The following is a 15,824-nucleotide window of genomic DNA, read 5'->3' as shown; positions in this document are numbered from 1 at the left end:
CAAAAATTTCATCATAATTTCCACCAGGAATTTCTCAAGGGAATTATCTAGAAAACTCTTTAGGAATACCTTCTGGTATTCCTTGTAGAAGAATTATCCCAATGTTTTACATAAATTTCTACAATTCCAGGCATTTTTCCAAAGAAATCGTTGGAAAAGATTTATACGGATTCTTTAGAGAATTCTTGAAGCAATCCCTCCATTAATTCCTCCTAGGATTCCTCTAGCAAATCCTATAATCAAGGCAGGCAATCGTCAGATTCGTCACAGTGCGATGACGAAATAGAAAAAGCCATCGTCATCCAGTATAATAACTCTGGCAGGTCGTCGTCTTATCATCGACGAAAGAATGCACGACGAACGTCAATCCAAAATCGTCAACGAACAACTTTGTCTTCATTCCGTTCGCTCCCCTTTCTAAAACGAAGGAGGCGTTTATTGTATATTCGTTTGCTATACACAAAACGGCGAATGCCATCCCAGAATTGCTTGTATTGGCGATTTAACCCGTCTTCCTCAAGCTTAAACAATAGCTCTGTTGGTAAGCGCATGACGTTAACGATTCAGAGATCGTTTGTTCAATTCCGGACACGTTTTCTTTTTTTGATTTTGTTTTATTTTTTTCGAAAAAGGCTCATAATCTATCGACGCCACGGTTCATATTTTTAGTCGGCTCAGAGCTCCCGAACGAAGATTCGACCATAACGAAGGAGGCTTATTTGTTCGTCATGACGCCGAGCCTTTGTGGCGGACCATTGCAGCAAATCGTCATCCAACGCTGGTTGAGTGACGATGACGATTCTTTTTTTAGTTCCGTCGACGACTTTTTCCATTTGACGGTGACGATTGTCTAATCTGCCTATAATACTATTTGTCAAGAAACCAACAGCTGATATCCCGGTAATTATTGTCTGTGAAAATAATGTAAGTGTGTACAGAAAATGTTCAATATCCAACGCCTGTCAGCAGATGGTGTAGCAGCGGACTACCATCAAAAGCTCGACGAGCGGATTAGCGAAATCGACGAAAGCGTCAACCTCAGCGATCTGTGGGAGTCAGTCCACGGAGCGGTGAGCACAGTAACGCGAGAAGTGGTTGGTACTGCTCACCGAAGACCAAGGAACGGTTGGTTCGACGAGAAGTGCCAGAAAATGACGAACGAGATGAACGTGGCTAGAAGCCGGATGCTGGTGTCTGGTACCCGTCAGAGCAGAGAGCGGTACAAGGAAACAAGGGCAGCAGAAAAACGGATCCATCGTAGAAAGAAAAAGGAGCATGAAGAGGCAGTAATTGCTCAGGCGCAAGAAGCTATGGAATAGAACGATATGCGACGGTTCTACGAATCCGTAAATGGTGTGCGGAGAAAAACAGCGCCGTCTCCCGCGATGTGCAACAATCGCGAAGTAAATTTGCTGACGGATAAAACAATGGTGGCCGCCAGGTGGAAAGAGTACTTCGAGTCATTGTTGAACGGAGACAACGGAAGTGGATCTGGTAACAGAACGCTAGATGAGGTGAAGAAAACTATCAATGGGCTGAAGAACAACAAGACTGCTGGGAAAGACGAGCTCCCGGACGAACTTCTCAAACACGGAAGTGAGCTGCTGCACGAACTCCTTCACCGTATTATTTTGAGGATATGGGAGGAAGAACAAATGCCTACTAGTTGGTTGGAAGGTCTCATTTGCCCTTTGTTCAAGAAAGGGCAGCGACTGGAGTGCGCCAATTACCGAGGGATAACACTCATCAATTCGGCGTACAAAACCATGTCTGGAATACTATTCAACATATTGAGACCGTATGAGGAGTCCTTTGTCGGCGAATACCAAGCTGGTTTTCGAGAGGGCCGATCAACGACGGATCAAATGTTTACCCTGCGTCAAATCGTAGATAAATTCATCTGTTTGTAGATTTCAAAGCAGCGTACGATTCAGTTAAGAGAAACGAGTTGTTGCAAATTATGTCCAAACATGGCTTTCGGGCGAAGCTGATTAAACTGATTCGTGCAACGCTTGATGGATCGAAATCTAGAGTGCGGGTGGTGGACGAGATTTCGTCATCGTTCGTAACTTTAGATGGATTTTCTAACTTGCTGTTTAACATAACGGTCGAATGTGCTATCAGGAGAGCCGGTGTGCAGAGAAGCGGTACCATTATCACACGTTCTCATATGCTCCTTGGCTTTGCGGACGATATCTACATCATCGGGATTGACCGTCGGGCAGTGGAAGAGGCGTTCGTGCCTTTCAAGAGGGATACAGCGAGGATCGGGCTCACGATCAACACCACAAAAACAAAGTACATGATAGATGGTGGTCAACGCGGGTCCAGACGTGTTAGTGGTAGCGAAATGGTGCTAGGTGATAGTGGAAGAATTTGTGTATCTTGGAACACTAGTGACATGCGATAATGATGTTACCCGCGAGTTGAAAAGACGTATTGCAGCTGCGAGTCGGGCTTTCTACGGGCTCCGTAACCAGCTGAAGTCTCGTAGCCTGCAAACGAAAACAAAACTCGCGTTATACAAGACATCCTTCCGGTTGTCCTATGTGGCCATGAATCATGAACATTGAAGGAAGTTGACCGGAGAGCTTAGTTTGAACGTAAAGTGCTGCGAACAATACTCGGCGGTAAACTAAAAAACGGCATCTGGCTGCGTCGCATGAATCACGAATTGTACCAAGTGTATAAAGAGGTGGATATTGTCAAGCGCATAAAACACGGCAAGCTGCGTTGGGCTGGTCACGTTGCCCGTATGCCGGAAGAACAACAAGCAAAGATAATATTCAACAGAAAACCCGGACGAGGCCGCCGACTTCGTGGTAGGCCGCGCACACGATGGCTTTTTGCAGTTGAGGAGGACTTAACGGCACTTTACGTTCAGGGCGACTGGAAGCGATTGGCCCAGGACCGAGCCCACTGGAGAAGACTCATCCATTCGGCGAAGATTCATCGTAGCGAATTGTAGCCCATCAAGTATAAGTAAGTACAGAAAATGCTCCAGGAATTCCATCGAAAGTTCTACAGGGAATCCTCTAGGAATTTTTAAAGAGATCTAGGAATTTCTCCAAAAAAATCCTCTATAGCTTTCTTGAAGGAATTCTTACGGAAACTCTTTAAGGAATTTTTCAGGGATTCCTCCAAAACATCTACTGAGATTCTTTGGAGAAATTGCTGGAGGAAACCCGAAAGGGGTCTCTGGAAGAACTACATTGAGATATCAAAAGGAATAACCGTTGGAATTCATGAACAAACCCCTCACGAAGAATTCATAGACGAATCCCTGGAAAAACTCTTGCTTGAATTCCAGGGAGAATTCCTGAACGATTTGTCAAAGGAATCTTAGGAGAAATTTCTGAAAGAATTCTTGGCAGCATCCCTGAAGTAAGGCGGCATCCACAAATTACGTAACGCTCTAGGGGGAGGGGGGGAGTAGGCTTAAGCGTTACGGCTCATACAAAAATTTGAAACTTTTCATACAAAAAGCGTTACGGAGGGGTGAGGGGGTCAAAAATTTCCAATTTTAGCGTTACGTAATAAATGGATGCCGCCTAATGTCTGAAGCAATCTCTGGAGGAACTTCTGAAATTCTGAAAGAATACCTACAGGCATCACTGATAGTTTCATGAATAATTTCTGGGAGAACCCCTGTTATTACAACAAACCCCCGAAGAATTTCTGGACGGATTCGTTGAGGAACTATTGGGAAACATACAGGAGAAATCCCAACATTAATTTTTACAGTACTTTACAGTATCGATATAAAAATTTTAAAATCACATGTCTTCGCCATCGTTCGATCGTTTTCGTTCGGAAAATTTATCAATGAGTTATATTTTTGATGCATGCGTTGAAAATTTTGAATTTGGTTACGGTTTCTAATCTAGGTACGAATTGGAGGTATCTAGGGTGTTTCTAAATGAACAATATGAGGAAATGGAAATAACTTTACCAAAAAAGAAAAAAAAACATTGTATATTGATCTATTTGACATAATGCAAGTTCTCACGTCAAAAATGTGAAACTCATACGACAACATCAGAAGAGGTTCTCAAATCAATCATCAGGGACGACATGTCGAAAGACTTATTACTTGGAGGAATTTATGTGAGAATTCCTGAAGGAATCCCTAATGGAACTCTCAAAGGAATTTAAATTTTTAGATAAATTCTATGCAACATTCTAAAAGGGATCTCTAAAAAGGATACCTGGAAAAGACATTTTTCAAGAATGGCTTCATGAATTCCTGCTGTAATCCTGTAAGCAATCCTCTCAAGAATTTCTTCGTAGTTTCCGACATATTTTAAGAGATTTATTAGAGAATTTCTTCTTGTATTCTTTGTGGAAGAACGCTTCGCATGTGTTCTGTAAATTCTTGCATTATTTTTTCATAAATTTATCAAAACTTCCCCAGGCATTCATCCAAAAAATCATCGCAATCGGATCGAAAAGATGTATACGGTTTCTCAAAACTACCTCTCTTTCTATTCCTTCTAGCATTCCTCGAGCAAATTCTATAAGAAAACATCCATGTATTGTTGCCTATAAATCTTTATTATATTCCTCAAGAATTCCTTCAGGAGTTCTAACTGGAAATCTCCAATGATTCCTTTAATAATTTTAATAATTTTAACTCAACTAGCAACTGATGTTCCTTTTACTTCATCCAGGTATCTAAAATTCATACATTTCCACTAAGCATAGGATAGTATACCTCTAAACACTACCACCAACGAATCCTGTATATTCTACCTACGGTTGAGACATTACAATCCCAACAGGAATTAATTCATGGACTCCTTCAAAACTTCTACTGACCTTCTTTGAAGAAATTCCTGGAAGAAACCTAAAAGGGATCTCAGGAAGAATTCCGTTTGGATTCTAGAAAGAATAATAGCAGGAATTTCTGAAGAAATCCCAAAAAGAATAGCTCATGAGGAATTCATGAACGAATCCCTGGAAATTCATGAAGCCAGAATTCCTGGAGGATTTTTTGAGAGAATTCTTGGCAGCATCTCTAAGGAAACTTTGAGATCAATCTCTAGAGAGACTTCTAGGGTACTCTCTGGAAAAAAACACTAGCGGGCATCCCTGAAAAAAATTACCCAAGCAAATTCTACAAGAAAAAGCTCCTTGAGTTCTTGCAAGAACTCCTCCATAAGCATCTTTCAGAAATTCTATTTGAAATTCTCCAGTCATTCCTCAAGAATTTCTCATGAGACTTCTCCAAAAAAAGTTTTTAGAAATCCTGCCAGATTTTCTTCAGGAATTTCTAAATGAAAATTGGACATTTTCAGATCGTTCTGTAAGAATATAATCTTGAATTCCTCCAAAACTTCTACTGAGATTATTTGGAGGAATTGTTGAAGGAAACCCGAGAGGAATCTCTGGAAGAGTTGCGTTGGGATTCCATAAGGAATAATCGCAGAAATTCCTGATGAAATCTCAAAAAGAATAACTCATGAGGATTTCATGGAATAATCCCTGGAAAAAAACCTGTTGGAAATTCAGCAAGAATCCCTGAAGGAATTTCTGGAGAAATTATTGGCAGCTTCTAGGATTATTTTTAGAGATACCTTTGGAGGAACTCCTAATGTAATCTCTGGAAGATTACCAACAAACCCCAAAGAATTTTCAGACTAATTCCTTGAGGAACTATCGACAAGAAATCTAGAGAGTATTCTAAGACGAAATCCTGGAAGAATTGCAGGTGAAAATCCTGGAAATCTGATAAGGAATAACTGAAAGAATTCGTTTGTCGTGACTGAAAGAAATCATAAGCAACTCCTTTAAAAAATTGCAAGAAGCAATCATAGAGAAATGTCTGGAGTAATATCTCTAGGAGTTTTCGAAAGCACAGAGAAATCTCTAAAGGCGTTCTTTAATAGATCTCAGATAAAATTTTTAAAGGATTCTCTGAAGAAATTTGTGAAGGAATACCAGAGGAAATAATTTTATTAAACCCTGGAGGAATTCCTGGAAAAAGTTTTGAATCTTTTCCTGAACAACACTAGAATTGGAGAATTCATGTGGAAGTTCCTGGAGGACGCAATTGTTGAAGGAATTATAACTTTAAAATGATTTTTTATAGAATCCTGGAAGAGCCATTGCTGGAGGTTTTGAAGAAGAAGTCTATGGGAAATCTGTAGAAGTATTTGAGGGGCCCAAGCGCAAAGGAATGAGTGACAATTTGGCCAGTTTTGAATTAATTATAACGAAAAATCCTACTGTTTTCAAGCTTTTCAGCAGTTTTTTTATAGGATTTTTCCGTCTAATAAGTAGATGATTGGCTTATTTTTTTGACCCTCATACAATTTGTATAAAACGGAAAATTGCTGAAAGAACTTCAAAGACCATTTTCTCAAAACCAGGTTTTTGTCACTTATACCCCTCTCACTTGATTCTAACCCTCTCATTCATTACTGGAGTAATTTAACGATAAGTCACTGGAGGAATTCATAGAATCCCTGCAGGAGTTTCCGGGGGATTTTTAGAGGAATTTCTAAAAAAAATCAAGGGAGAAATCCTAGAAGATTATAGGAGAAGTAGTTCCTGGTAGAATCGCAGGAGGATCCTCTTGAAGAAATCCTTAAGGACTACCAGGAGGAATCTCTGGAAGTAATCCTAGAATCAATAACAGGATGAATCTCTAGAGTAATACATGGAAAAATTTCTGGTGGAATTCGTGGAAGCAACTGTAATAAACTATCTAAAGAAAACCATAGTGAAATTTCTAGGAGTATCCTTGGTTGAATATACTACGATACCTTTTGAAAATATTTATTATTTTTGAAAACGATCATTAATCTGAATTTCGGTCCTAAAAAAGTGGCCGTTAGCCGGATGTATATAAAAAGCGGTTGAAGTGTACTTACATTCGTTGACTCGGTAGCACAGATTGCACTTCCACTTCTTGCTGTCGACGAAAAACACGAACGGATTGATGTAGGTTCGACACGCCCGGCACCGCACTATCGTGTTGCAGGAAATTACCGGCAGGTTCTGGGGCGATACAAACAAAGATTGTCTGTTAGAACTTGAACAATTTAACGCAACATGCTGTCATACGTACATTCAAATCCCTAAACGGGTGTATCAGCACACCCAGTGGAAGTCTCGATTTCTGCAGCAGTTGGTTCGTTTCTGGAATTTTCGTCAGAGTACACCGGAAAATGCTGAAAGGAGAAAGATCGACAATAATTTGTGTTCATAGAATTTCGCAACAGTCTAGCAATACTTACTCTGGATTACAGTTGACAGCCTCCTGAAACGGATGGTTCAGATGGATCGGAGGCGGTCGAACCTTTTCGACCGGTAGAATGTGTCGATTCTGAAGAAGATCTACCGTATTGTTGCCCCATAGGCGGTTGAACCCACTCCGCACAACGTTGTTGTACTGTTGGTCCTGTTGCTGGGGTTGCTGTTGGTAGTTGGCACCGTAAGGTTGTTGAAGTTGCTGCTGCTGCTGGACTTGTTGTTGCTGATGATGGTGATGATGCTGATGTGGAAGATGACTATGCTGATGGGGTTGCTGGAATTGCTGATTTTGCTGCATTCCTTGCATAGGAGGTTGCTGTTGTTGTTGATTTGGATAGTAGCTGTTGGTTTGTTGGGGTGTGGGCATTGGAGGCATAGTCTGCGAAGGATACAGCGGTCTTTTGCCGATTGCAGATGTTGCCGAGGTCACGACCGAAGGTGCTGGCGGCATGCCTGGGTAAGATTGACCTGCACTACTCGAGGGAGGAAGATTCTGCTGTTGGGGTTGTGGAGGCATTTGCAAATTGGGAACGTGGTTGCCATTTACAGGTCGTCCCTGTTGGCTAGTTAGTGGTGGTAGCTGGCCATATGCTGCTTGTGTACTACTTGTTGGTTGCGAAACATTTGGCGGTTTCATTGGCGGTACTTGACCAGGTTGAGGTTGATTAGTGTAGCTGCTGCTAGAAATTGGAGGGTTTTGAGTTCCAGAGCCATTTACATGGTTTATTTGCTGTTGGGCAGAGGGAGGTCGATTGACGTTCAAATTTTGCATACTAGCTGTAAGATTGTTGACGGGCCCATTGAGGGGTGCCATTCCTAACGTTGGAGTGGAGGCATTTAGTGGAGTTGAAAGACCTGAAGCTGTCTTTGGAGGTGTGTTTATCGTGCTTGCAGGGATCCCACTTGTCCAATTGTTGTTGGAACCCATGGTGTAGTTATTAGTTGGAGGTGTAGTAGTCTGTTGACTGTGACTAGACGGCGTCGGATAGGTACCTGGTCGGCTGTTCATTGATGGTGGCAACTGCGACGCCGGAATATTATTGTTAACTAGAGCAGGTGATGACGTCCTAGATGAGGTAGCACTGTTGCCATTCGAAACTAGATTCGCTACTCGATTATTCGGCTGCGGCAACTGAGTATTAAATAGCGGCTTTTGCGTCATCGGTGGTCCATTTTGCAATGGAACCGGGGCCACGGATGTTTGTGGGACACCGTATTGAGGGGCTCCTCCAGGCATCCCCGGGGGATACTGCGATGGACCGTTCATCATAATGTTTTTTGCAGAATACTGCTGCTGTGGGGGCATAACCTGCTGTTGTGACGTTGGCGGAAACTGGCTCTGCTGTTGTTGTGGTCCATTTGTAGCTGGAGCATAACCATTTGCCATTCCATAGTACTGAGATGGATTCGACATCATCTAATGGTTCCACTTGGGTTATCTAAGAAGAAGTATAAGTGTCAGTTGATGAATGAAATGTATTAGGTTTTGCTTTACCTAATAATATAATATTCAAATCACGCAGGGAGAAAAGCGTTAAGAATGACCAATAGGTCAGAAAAATGAAAACGCTCTGTTTCAAGTACAAATACACCGAGATTGGACCAGATCTTGCGATCAATCCTAAATAGATTCCGATAGTTTAACTAGCAGACTCACTTTCCGTTTATTGATTTGAGGCCAATGCTCTATTTAGTTAAGAGAAGTGGGTTGTGGCAAATAATGTCTGAACACGGGTTTCCAGCGAAAGTAATGGCTCATTCGTACAACGCTGGACGGTTCTATTGGGATTGAAATAGAAAGCACCAGCGAAGAAGGAGCATTCTACAATGACGGACATTAACAGAGGCATCGCACGGGTTGCGATTTGAAGAGAGCCAAATACGTTAATTGCTACAAACATTGCTAAAGACCTACGCTCTGAATTGTCCACATGGCACGTGTGGGAATGAGTTCCGAGGATAAGCAAGAATTGGCGTTTCAAATGTGTACAGCGAATATCGAAAGGTGTTGAAGGTGACGTTGCTTTGAGAAGTTTTGAAAATACCATAGTTGACAGAGATTGAGCGTTGATTCATACAAAGTATGTCGACTGAAGTGTATAGCCTCAAATAATCTAGCCTATAAGGAGTTAGCAACAGGATGTGGTCGTTCGCGAAATTGGGTTGGAACAGTTGACGTATCTTTACTTCCTAGAGAAAAGATTAGATAATGCTGTGCCTGACTGTGTACTTAGATGATTTTCGTATCTTTACGCAATACAAGAAACTAAAGATATTTCTCTGCAAAATTCATCCAACCCGAAAGCAGTTTATGAAACGACGAATGGTAGATGTGCTTTTACTGTTAAGATGAAACAGTTTGAAATCAACTTCTAAGATTGCACTTAAACTTCAAAGACTCAAATTTCGCGAAGAATGCATCCAACAACAGTGCACATTTTATTTTGGATTTGTGCACAAGCAGAAAGCTTAAAATAAGCAGATCAGAAACGTTTGCCATCTATTTCTCCAGTTTTGTGCCTTTGAAAACGTGAGTAAGGGCACAAGTCAGCCATTGTGCCGGCCATCTTTGGATTCATAAGGGAGTGTAACGAATTTCAAGCTTTTTTTTCTATAAAAGACGATCGATGGATCGTCATTCATTCTACCTCATTTTATAGATTAACTTCATAATCTCTGAACTTACTCTCCACGTAGTGCTGAACGATGCCTGAAAGTATATTTAAAATATCCTTTCTTTAGTCAGTAGCCGAAGAATTCTCAAAGAATATGTCCATTTTTTCTCATGGAGTTTTTAAATTGATGCTCTAGGTTTTGGTGAAAGGTAACCACTAGGCATGCTTATCCTTTATTCACATTTATAATGAATGTCTAATAATCAATTGCTACTGCGGAATTTTCTGGAAAATATTTTTTAAATAACAACTGGACCAATGAATTAGTTCAGTGTTTGTGTGAACAACTTATGTATGTGTTTGTGTGTTCAGCACTAAAGTGAATATTTGTAGAATTTTTAATAAAACTTTTTAAAAATCTGGATAATAATGTGGTGCTTTGCCCAAAATACCTGTATTTACTTGGTCTGCGATTGCAGAATCCATTGGCTGTTTTCAAAAATATTATAGAACATCAAGTTTTTGAGATATAGGTAGTTAAAAATGTATAATATGACAATTTTAGCCGACTTGCATGCAAGTTTACCTGTTTGTATAACGATTTATTTACTTAATTTGCCACAGAATTCAAACATTACGTGTTAAACAATACTTATCGATACCCACAAGTTATTTTTTGATGGTTTAGAAAACTTTTTTTCAGAAATATAAGAGAAACGATGATTTTTTTTTTGAGACTGCAAACACGTTAAAAAAAATATTCAATCTGAATCTAAATGAAAGTTGAAACCCCAATGTTGTATGCTTGATAGATCACTAGATCACTAAAAAGTTTGATAAATCATAATCAATAAAATTAGTGTTTTATACAACTTTGGCGACCTGTAGCTCAAAATTGTGACATGCTGGAACATTTCTGAGAACGGCATTAGATTTAGTAATTTCAAATTTACTGGAGACACATAATACAGTCATACAACTACGGTAAAATCCAGAAAAATGTATTTCCCTCCGGAACACGAGACAGGAATTGATTGTATTTAAATTTCACATAACTTGCAGTCTTGAAGACGCCATTATGAAATTTGAGTCGATGAGTCGTTAAAGGGACCATCGACTCATGGAAATATCGAGTCATGGAACAAAAATCTTTTGGAAAGCTGCTTTAAGACCATCATAGTAACCATGAAATTTGGTTTCTAGTATGGTTTTACGAGTCGAAATCGAGTCATGCAATATCGACTCATGGAGGTTTTACTGTAATAAAAGAAAAAAAGAATGTTTGGAAATTTTCCATGCAACTCAAACATGTTCTTTACTTCAATAAAATTTGCAATATTTTCTGGAACTTATTTATAGGTCAGGGATTTAAAATTGTCATAACTCTATTTTTGTATGTGATAGATTCAAATTGAGCTGAAAATGCAGACTAATAGGAATGAACTGCAAATGACTTTAGAACATTTCATCGTGATCATTTATTTTTGTTGGATCCAAATTAATCGTTTGTTTCAACAGATTTAAAACTGAACTAGAATTTATGTACAATGGATGATCTGATAAGTCGAGTTCGATTGATAATAAGTTGATAATTAATTCAATTGAAAATAATCTAACTAGAGAATTGTGCGTATGATGTGTATCGCGTGAGGTAAGACGACTTAGGTGACAAAATTTGGCTTGCTTCCATTTGAGATCAGCTCGCCACGATTTATCCGACTCGCAGAATATGCCAATGGGTCAAGCGGTTTTGTCGGGAAGTCTAGGTAATCAACTGGAGTCAAAAAATGTAGCTTGTCGCATATTGAAGCTGTGGAGAATTATCAATACATCAATGCAGATTTTGTGCACTCTATCATGTTGTTATAGTATATGCATCTTTCAGTAATAGCACCTACATACATGCTTTTTTCTTTTTCAATTACTCAATTACTGTGTATCATATGCTTTTTAAAGCAATTACATATATTCTTTTCGGCCAAATGTCCATTCGACCAAATGAGCTTTCGACTAATCGTCATTCGACCAAATGGCATTCGACCAAATGTCATAGATTTCTTGAAATTGCCCTTATGTCACCCCCTTTAGGAATCACTGATGTAAACAGATAACCAAAGAAAGTGTCTTACGTAATAAAAATAGTTTTTTGCTAGAATTCGTAGACGAATCCTAGCAGAGAATCCTGGTGTAAATCCTTGAGGCTCCAGAGATCCCAATAGGACTCTTCCACTAGTTCTTCTTCAATTTCTTCACACACGCTTAAAAGAAGTTACACAAAATTCAGTACGATTCGCACAAAAACGAGCTCTTCTGGACTAACACATTGAGTGTGTAATTTTATGACATACTAAAAAACAAGCTCTGGAATGATTTCTTATCCGTTTTTGCAGAGTATATGAACCATGAAGAAGCTTCGCAACACTAAGCATCTTTGTGAGTGGTAATGTTTGAGAAAATTATGCAGCACAAAATAGATTTTTCAAGATGTGTGAAAATCACACACCCCGAGTAACAATTTAGATTCTAACTGGCTTTATTATTTTTATGATAGTTTTATCGTGGACTCGTATATTCTTCTAGGTTTTATAGTGATTTTCACCCAGTAGAAATGATCTTGAACCGTTTTTGGTTTAAATACTTCTTCAAGAACACTTCGGTGCATCACATAAAACTTCATTTTCAATAAGAACAAGTGACCTTGGCAACAGTTTTATGAAATTTTCTTACTTATCTGTAAGAACGCGCTCGAGCGAGAGTAAGAACTCTTGGCCGAGAACATCATAAATTTCTCCCCCATCAATCAACGCACTAATATGTACATTATTGATTGTAGTATTATGAATCCTATCGTTTACGGAGTGCCTTGCGTGGATTTTCGATCTGTTCTTCACGGAAGTCGTTGTTGAACTCACGGCGCACAACTTACTAATAACGCAAACAACCAGTTCCAGTGGTCTTCCTACTCTTGGCCATGATATAGGAGCGGAACTGGACCACTGGACACCTCCTTGCAAGGTGGATGTGGTTAAATGTCCGATAGCTTTTCCTGCTCAACATCTGGGCCTTATTAAGAAGTTATCCACAGCTGGAAATACTTATCTTACGTCGTTTTGTAGCTTTAAATTTCATGCCATAGCAAAATCTAGCATGAATACTTTTCCCCAAAACGAAAAGTGTAAATAAACAAACGTCAAAATGTGCTTCCCTTGGATAAAACGAACGAAACTTATCACGTTCTTCAAGAAGATCAGTTTGTCTTCATCAAGATCGCCTTAAGCCTAAGAACTCTAAAGTGATATTTGTTACGCTTGTTCGAGTTCAGCATAATTTATCATGGTTCTATAATGGTGTTGAGTAAAACTACCACAATGATTGTAATTATCGATGCTTTGGCAAGGGAGCCATGATGGGAGAATCCATGTATGCTGGATTGTTCAACATTTCCGGGCACCAAATTGATGAAATTGTTTTTCTGAAAATGCAATATTGTTGAGGCGCATTGTGCGATGCAATAAGCGTGGCGACCGATAACACAGGTAGGTATCGAAAAAAAAACGAAAAGTTATCATTACAGATGTTTTAATTTGCATTTTGTTTTATTATTGATTGATAATTTTATGAAGAAGTATTTATTAATTCGTTAGCCAAACCAACATGATAAACATATTGTGAGTTTAACTTGTCTTGAGAACTACTTGTGGAAAGTTTATGGAAGTGTTGAGGATTGTCATAAGTGACGATTACAAGTTTTAAGAGATACTTGACAGTTGCTCTCCAACACCGTCTCTAGTATGGGCCACTTTAGTCTTATGAAAGGTTTATCATTAGGTTAGTGTAGGTTTGGAGAATTACTGGTTTTATTTCTAGTTTTATAGAATTGGTGTAAGAGAATACTTCAAGAATAGCATAAAATTAACTTTGCTACTTGGGACATGTATTAGTCCAGAAAAGCCTGATATTATTATTCTTTTTTTAGAGAGCGGGTTCTTCAAGCAAGAATCTTATTAATTCTTCCAGCTATTCCACCAGAAATTCATTCAGGATTACATTCAGTTTTTCAACTGAAGCTTTTTCTAAAGGTTTTTCAATTCAAATTCCTTCCAAATTCTTGTGAAATTGTTCCAGGAAATCTTTCAGCAATCTAAGGCTGATACCTTAAATAATTTCCATTGGGCTAGCCTCAAGAATGCTCTGAGGAATTCTACCAGAACTTTCTCCACTGTCCACTATCTTCCACTGAGCGATTTGCCCTTTGAGGAATCACCACAGGTGACAACGATAGATATGCTACGCCCAGTGGCAAAGATTATTTCAGAGAGTCTTCGAGATATTATTCCGGACAATCTAATGCGAACTTTTCCAAGCATATACGACCTGTTGCTTAAGTAATTACATGGGGGCCCAGATAGCCGTAGCGGTAAACGCGCAGCTATTCAGCATGACCATGCTGAGGGTCGTGGGTTCGAACTCCATCGGTCGAGGATCTTTTCGTAATGGAAATTTTCTCGATTCCCAGGGCATAGAGTGTCTTCGTACTTGCCACACGATATACACATGCAAAAAATGGTCAATTGGCAAAGAAAACTCTCAGTTAATAACTGTGGAAGTGCTCATAAGAATACTAAGCTAAGAAGCACGCTCTGTCCCAGTTGGGACGTAACGCCAGGAAGAAGAAGAAGAAGAAGCCAAGGTTGTGGGTCAAAATCCCCCTGGTCGAGAATCATTTCGGATTGGAAACCATGGCATAGAGTATCTTCGTACCACTCACACGATATTAGTACACATACCAAATGGTCAAAAGGCAAAAAAAGCTAGCAGTCAATAATAGGGTCCTAAAATTTTGAATGAAATCTTGTTTTTATTTAATAACACGAAAGAGCATGTTACTGCAACTACTTCCCGCTCAAATAACGGCTTTATCATATTTAAAATTTGATTTAAAAATTGGGTCCATAAATGAACCTTTGCATGTTTGACGTTCGCTTAGTCGACAAAAACACAACAGGGGTTTCAGTTTTAACACTGGGGTTGTTCCTATCTGACATTTTGGAAGGGACACGGAAAACAAAATTTACCCAAAGTTTGAGTTTAAGCCAAGGGGTGTGACAAAATCTAAGATAAACAAAAAAAATGTTTTTTGGACTTAAACAAACCAAAACATTAAAAAAAATGAGAAAAAATTGCATTTTTGACCTAAACTTAAGCGTTTGGCACTAAAATCGGGACAGGGCTTTAGGACCCAATTGTGAAAGTGCTCATAGAACACTAAGCAGGATATGTCCCAGTTGGGTTCTGGAAGAATTAGAAGATAAATAATTACATCACGAATTCCGATAATCTTACGGAAATTCATCCAAAGATTTCTCACTCAAAGATTGATATTGCAATATTTTCCAAAGGATTCTCATGTTAATTTTGCAGGGTACTTCAAAAATTCGTTTGGGATTGCCACCAGGGAACGCTAATGCAATAATTTCAGTAGTTCTACCGATTATTTTTACCCAAACTTCTCCAGCGATTTTGTTCGAGATTCATAGGATTTCCTTTAGAAAATTCAAAAGGCTATTATCTAAGGTTCTGTTCGTTTTGTTTTTCAATAATAATTTGTTTATATAGAATAACTTGTCAGACTCTTTTAAAAGTCTATTTGAACAAGTGTTTTTTAGGTATTCTCCAGTTGCTCTATCAGAGATTATTTTAGTATTATTTTCGTAAAGTTCTTCTATATCAGACGAAACCCCAAGAGAATCAAGCAGATATCTAACAATATTATTTTATAAAAGAATCTAGAGCTAATCGACTTCCTAATGAAAAGTTTATTAATTACTGAGTACAACTATTAAAATTGATCACTCAGCGATACCGCTTGCGCGATCATGACTACGTGGCTACAATTACAAAGGGGTACAAATCATCAACCGGCGAACCGACGTTTACAATCAAGATGCACCC

General features: G+C 39.1%; 1 protein-coding gene across 1 annotated transcript in view; it reads right to left on the bottom strand.

Moving 5' to 3' along the window:
• LOC5569619 (protein transport protein Sec24A) overlaps nt 1–15,824 on the bottom strand; it is a 52,490-nt gene that overhangs the window by 11,368 nt on the left and 25,298 nt on the right. Inside the window, exons 2-4 of the mRNA XM_001652851.2 lie at nt 7,242–8,696; nt 7,073–7,175; nt 6,876–7,002 (exon numbers count right to left, since the gene is read on the bottom strand). Of these exons, the coding sequence (XP_001652901.1) occupies nt 6,876–7,002; nt 7,073–7,175; nt 7,242–8,674 (1,663 nt within the window). The 5' untranslated portion in view covers nt 8,675–8,696. The remainder of the gene's footprint in view (nt 1–6,875; nt 7,003–7,072; nt 7,176–7,241; nt 8,697–15,824) is intronic.

The sequence above is a fragment of the Aedes aegypti genome, chromosome 2, assembly GCF_002204515.2.
Source record: "Aedes aegypti strain LVP_AGWG chromosome 2, AaegL5.0 Primary Assembly, whole genome shotgun sequence".
Classification (NCBI taxonomy): Eukaryota; Metazoa; Arthropoda; class Insecta; order Diptera; family Culicidae; genus Aedes; species Aedes aegypti.
Note: the sequence above shows the minus strand (reverse complement) of the source record. Positions and strands in the feature narration are given on the sequence as shown.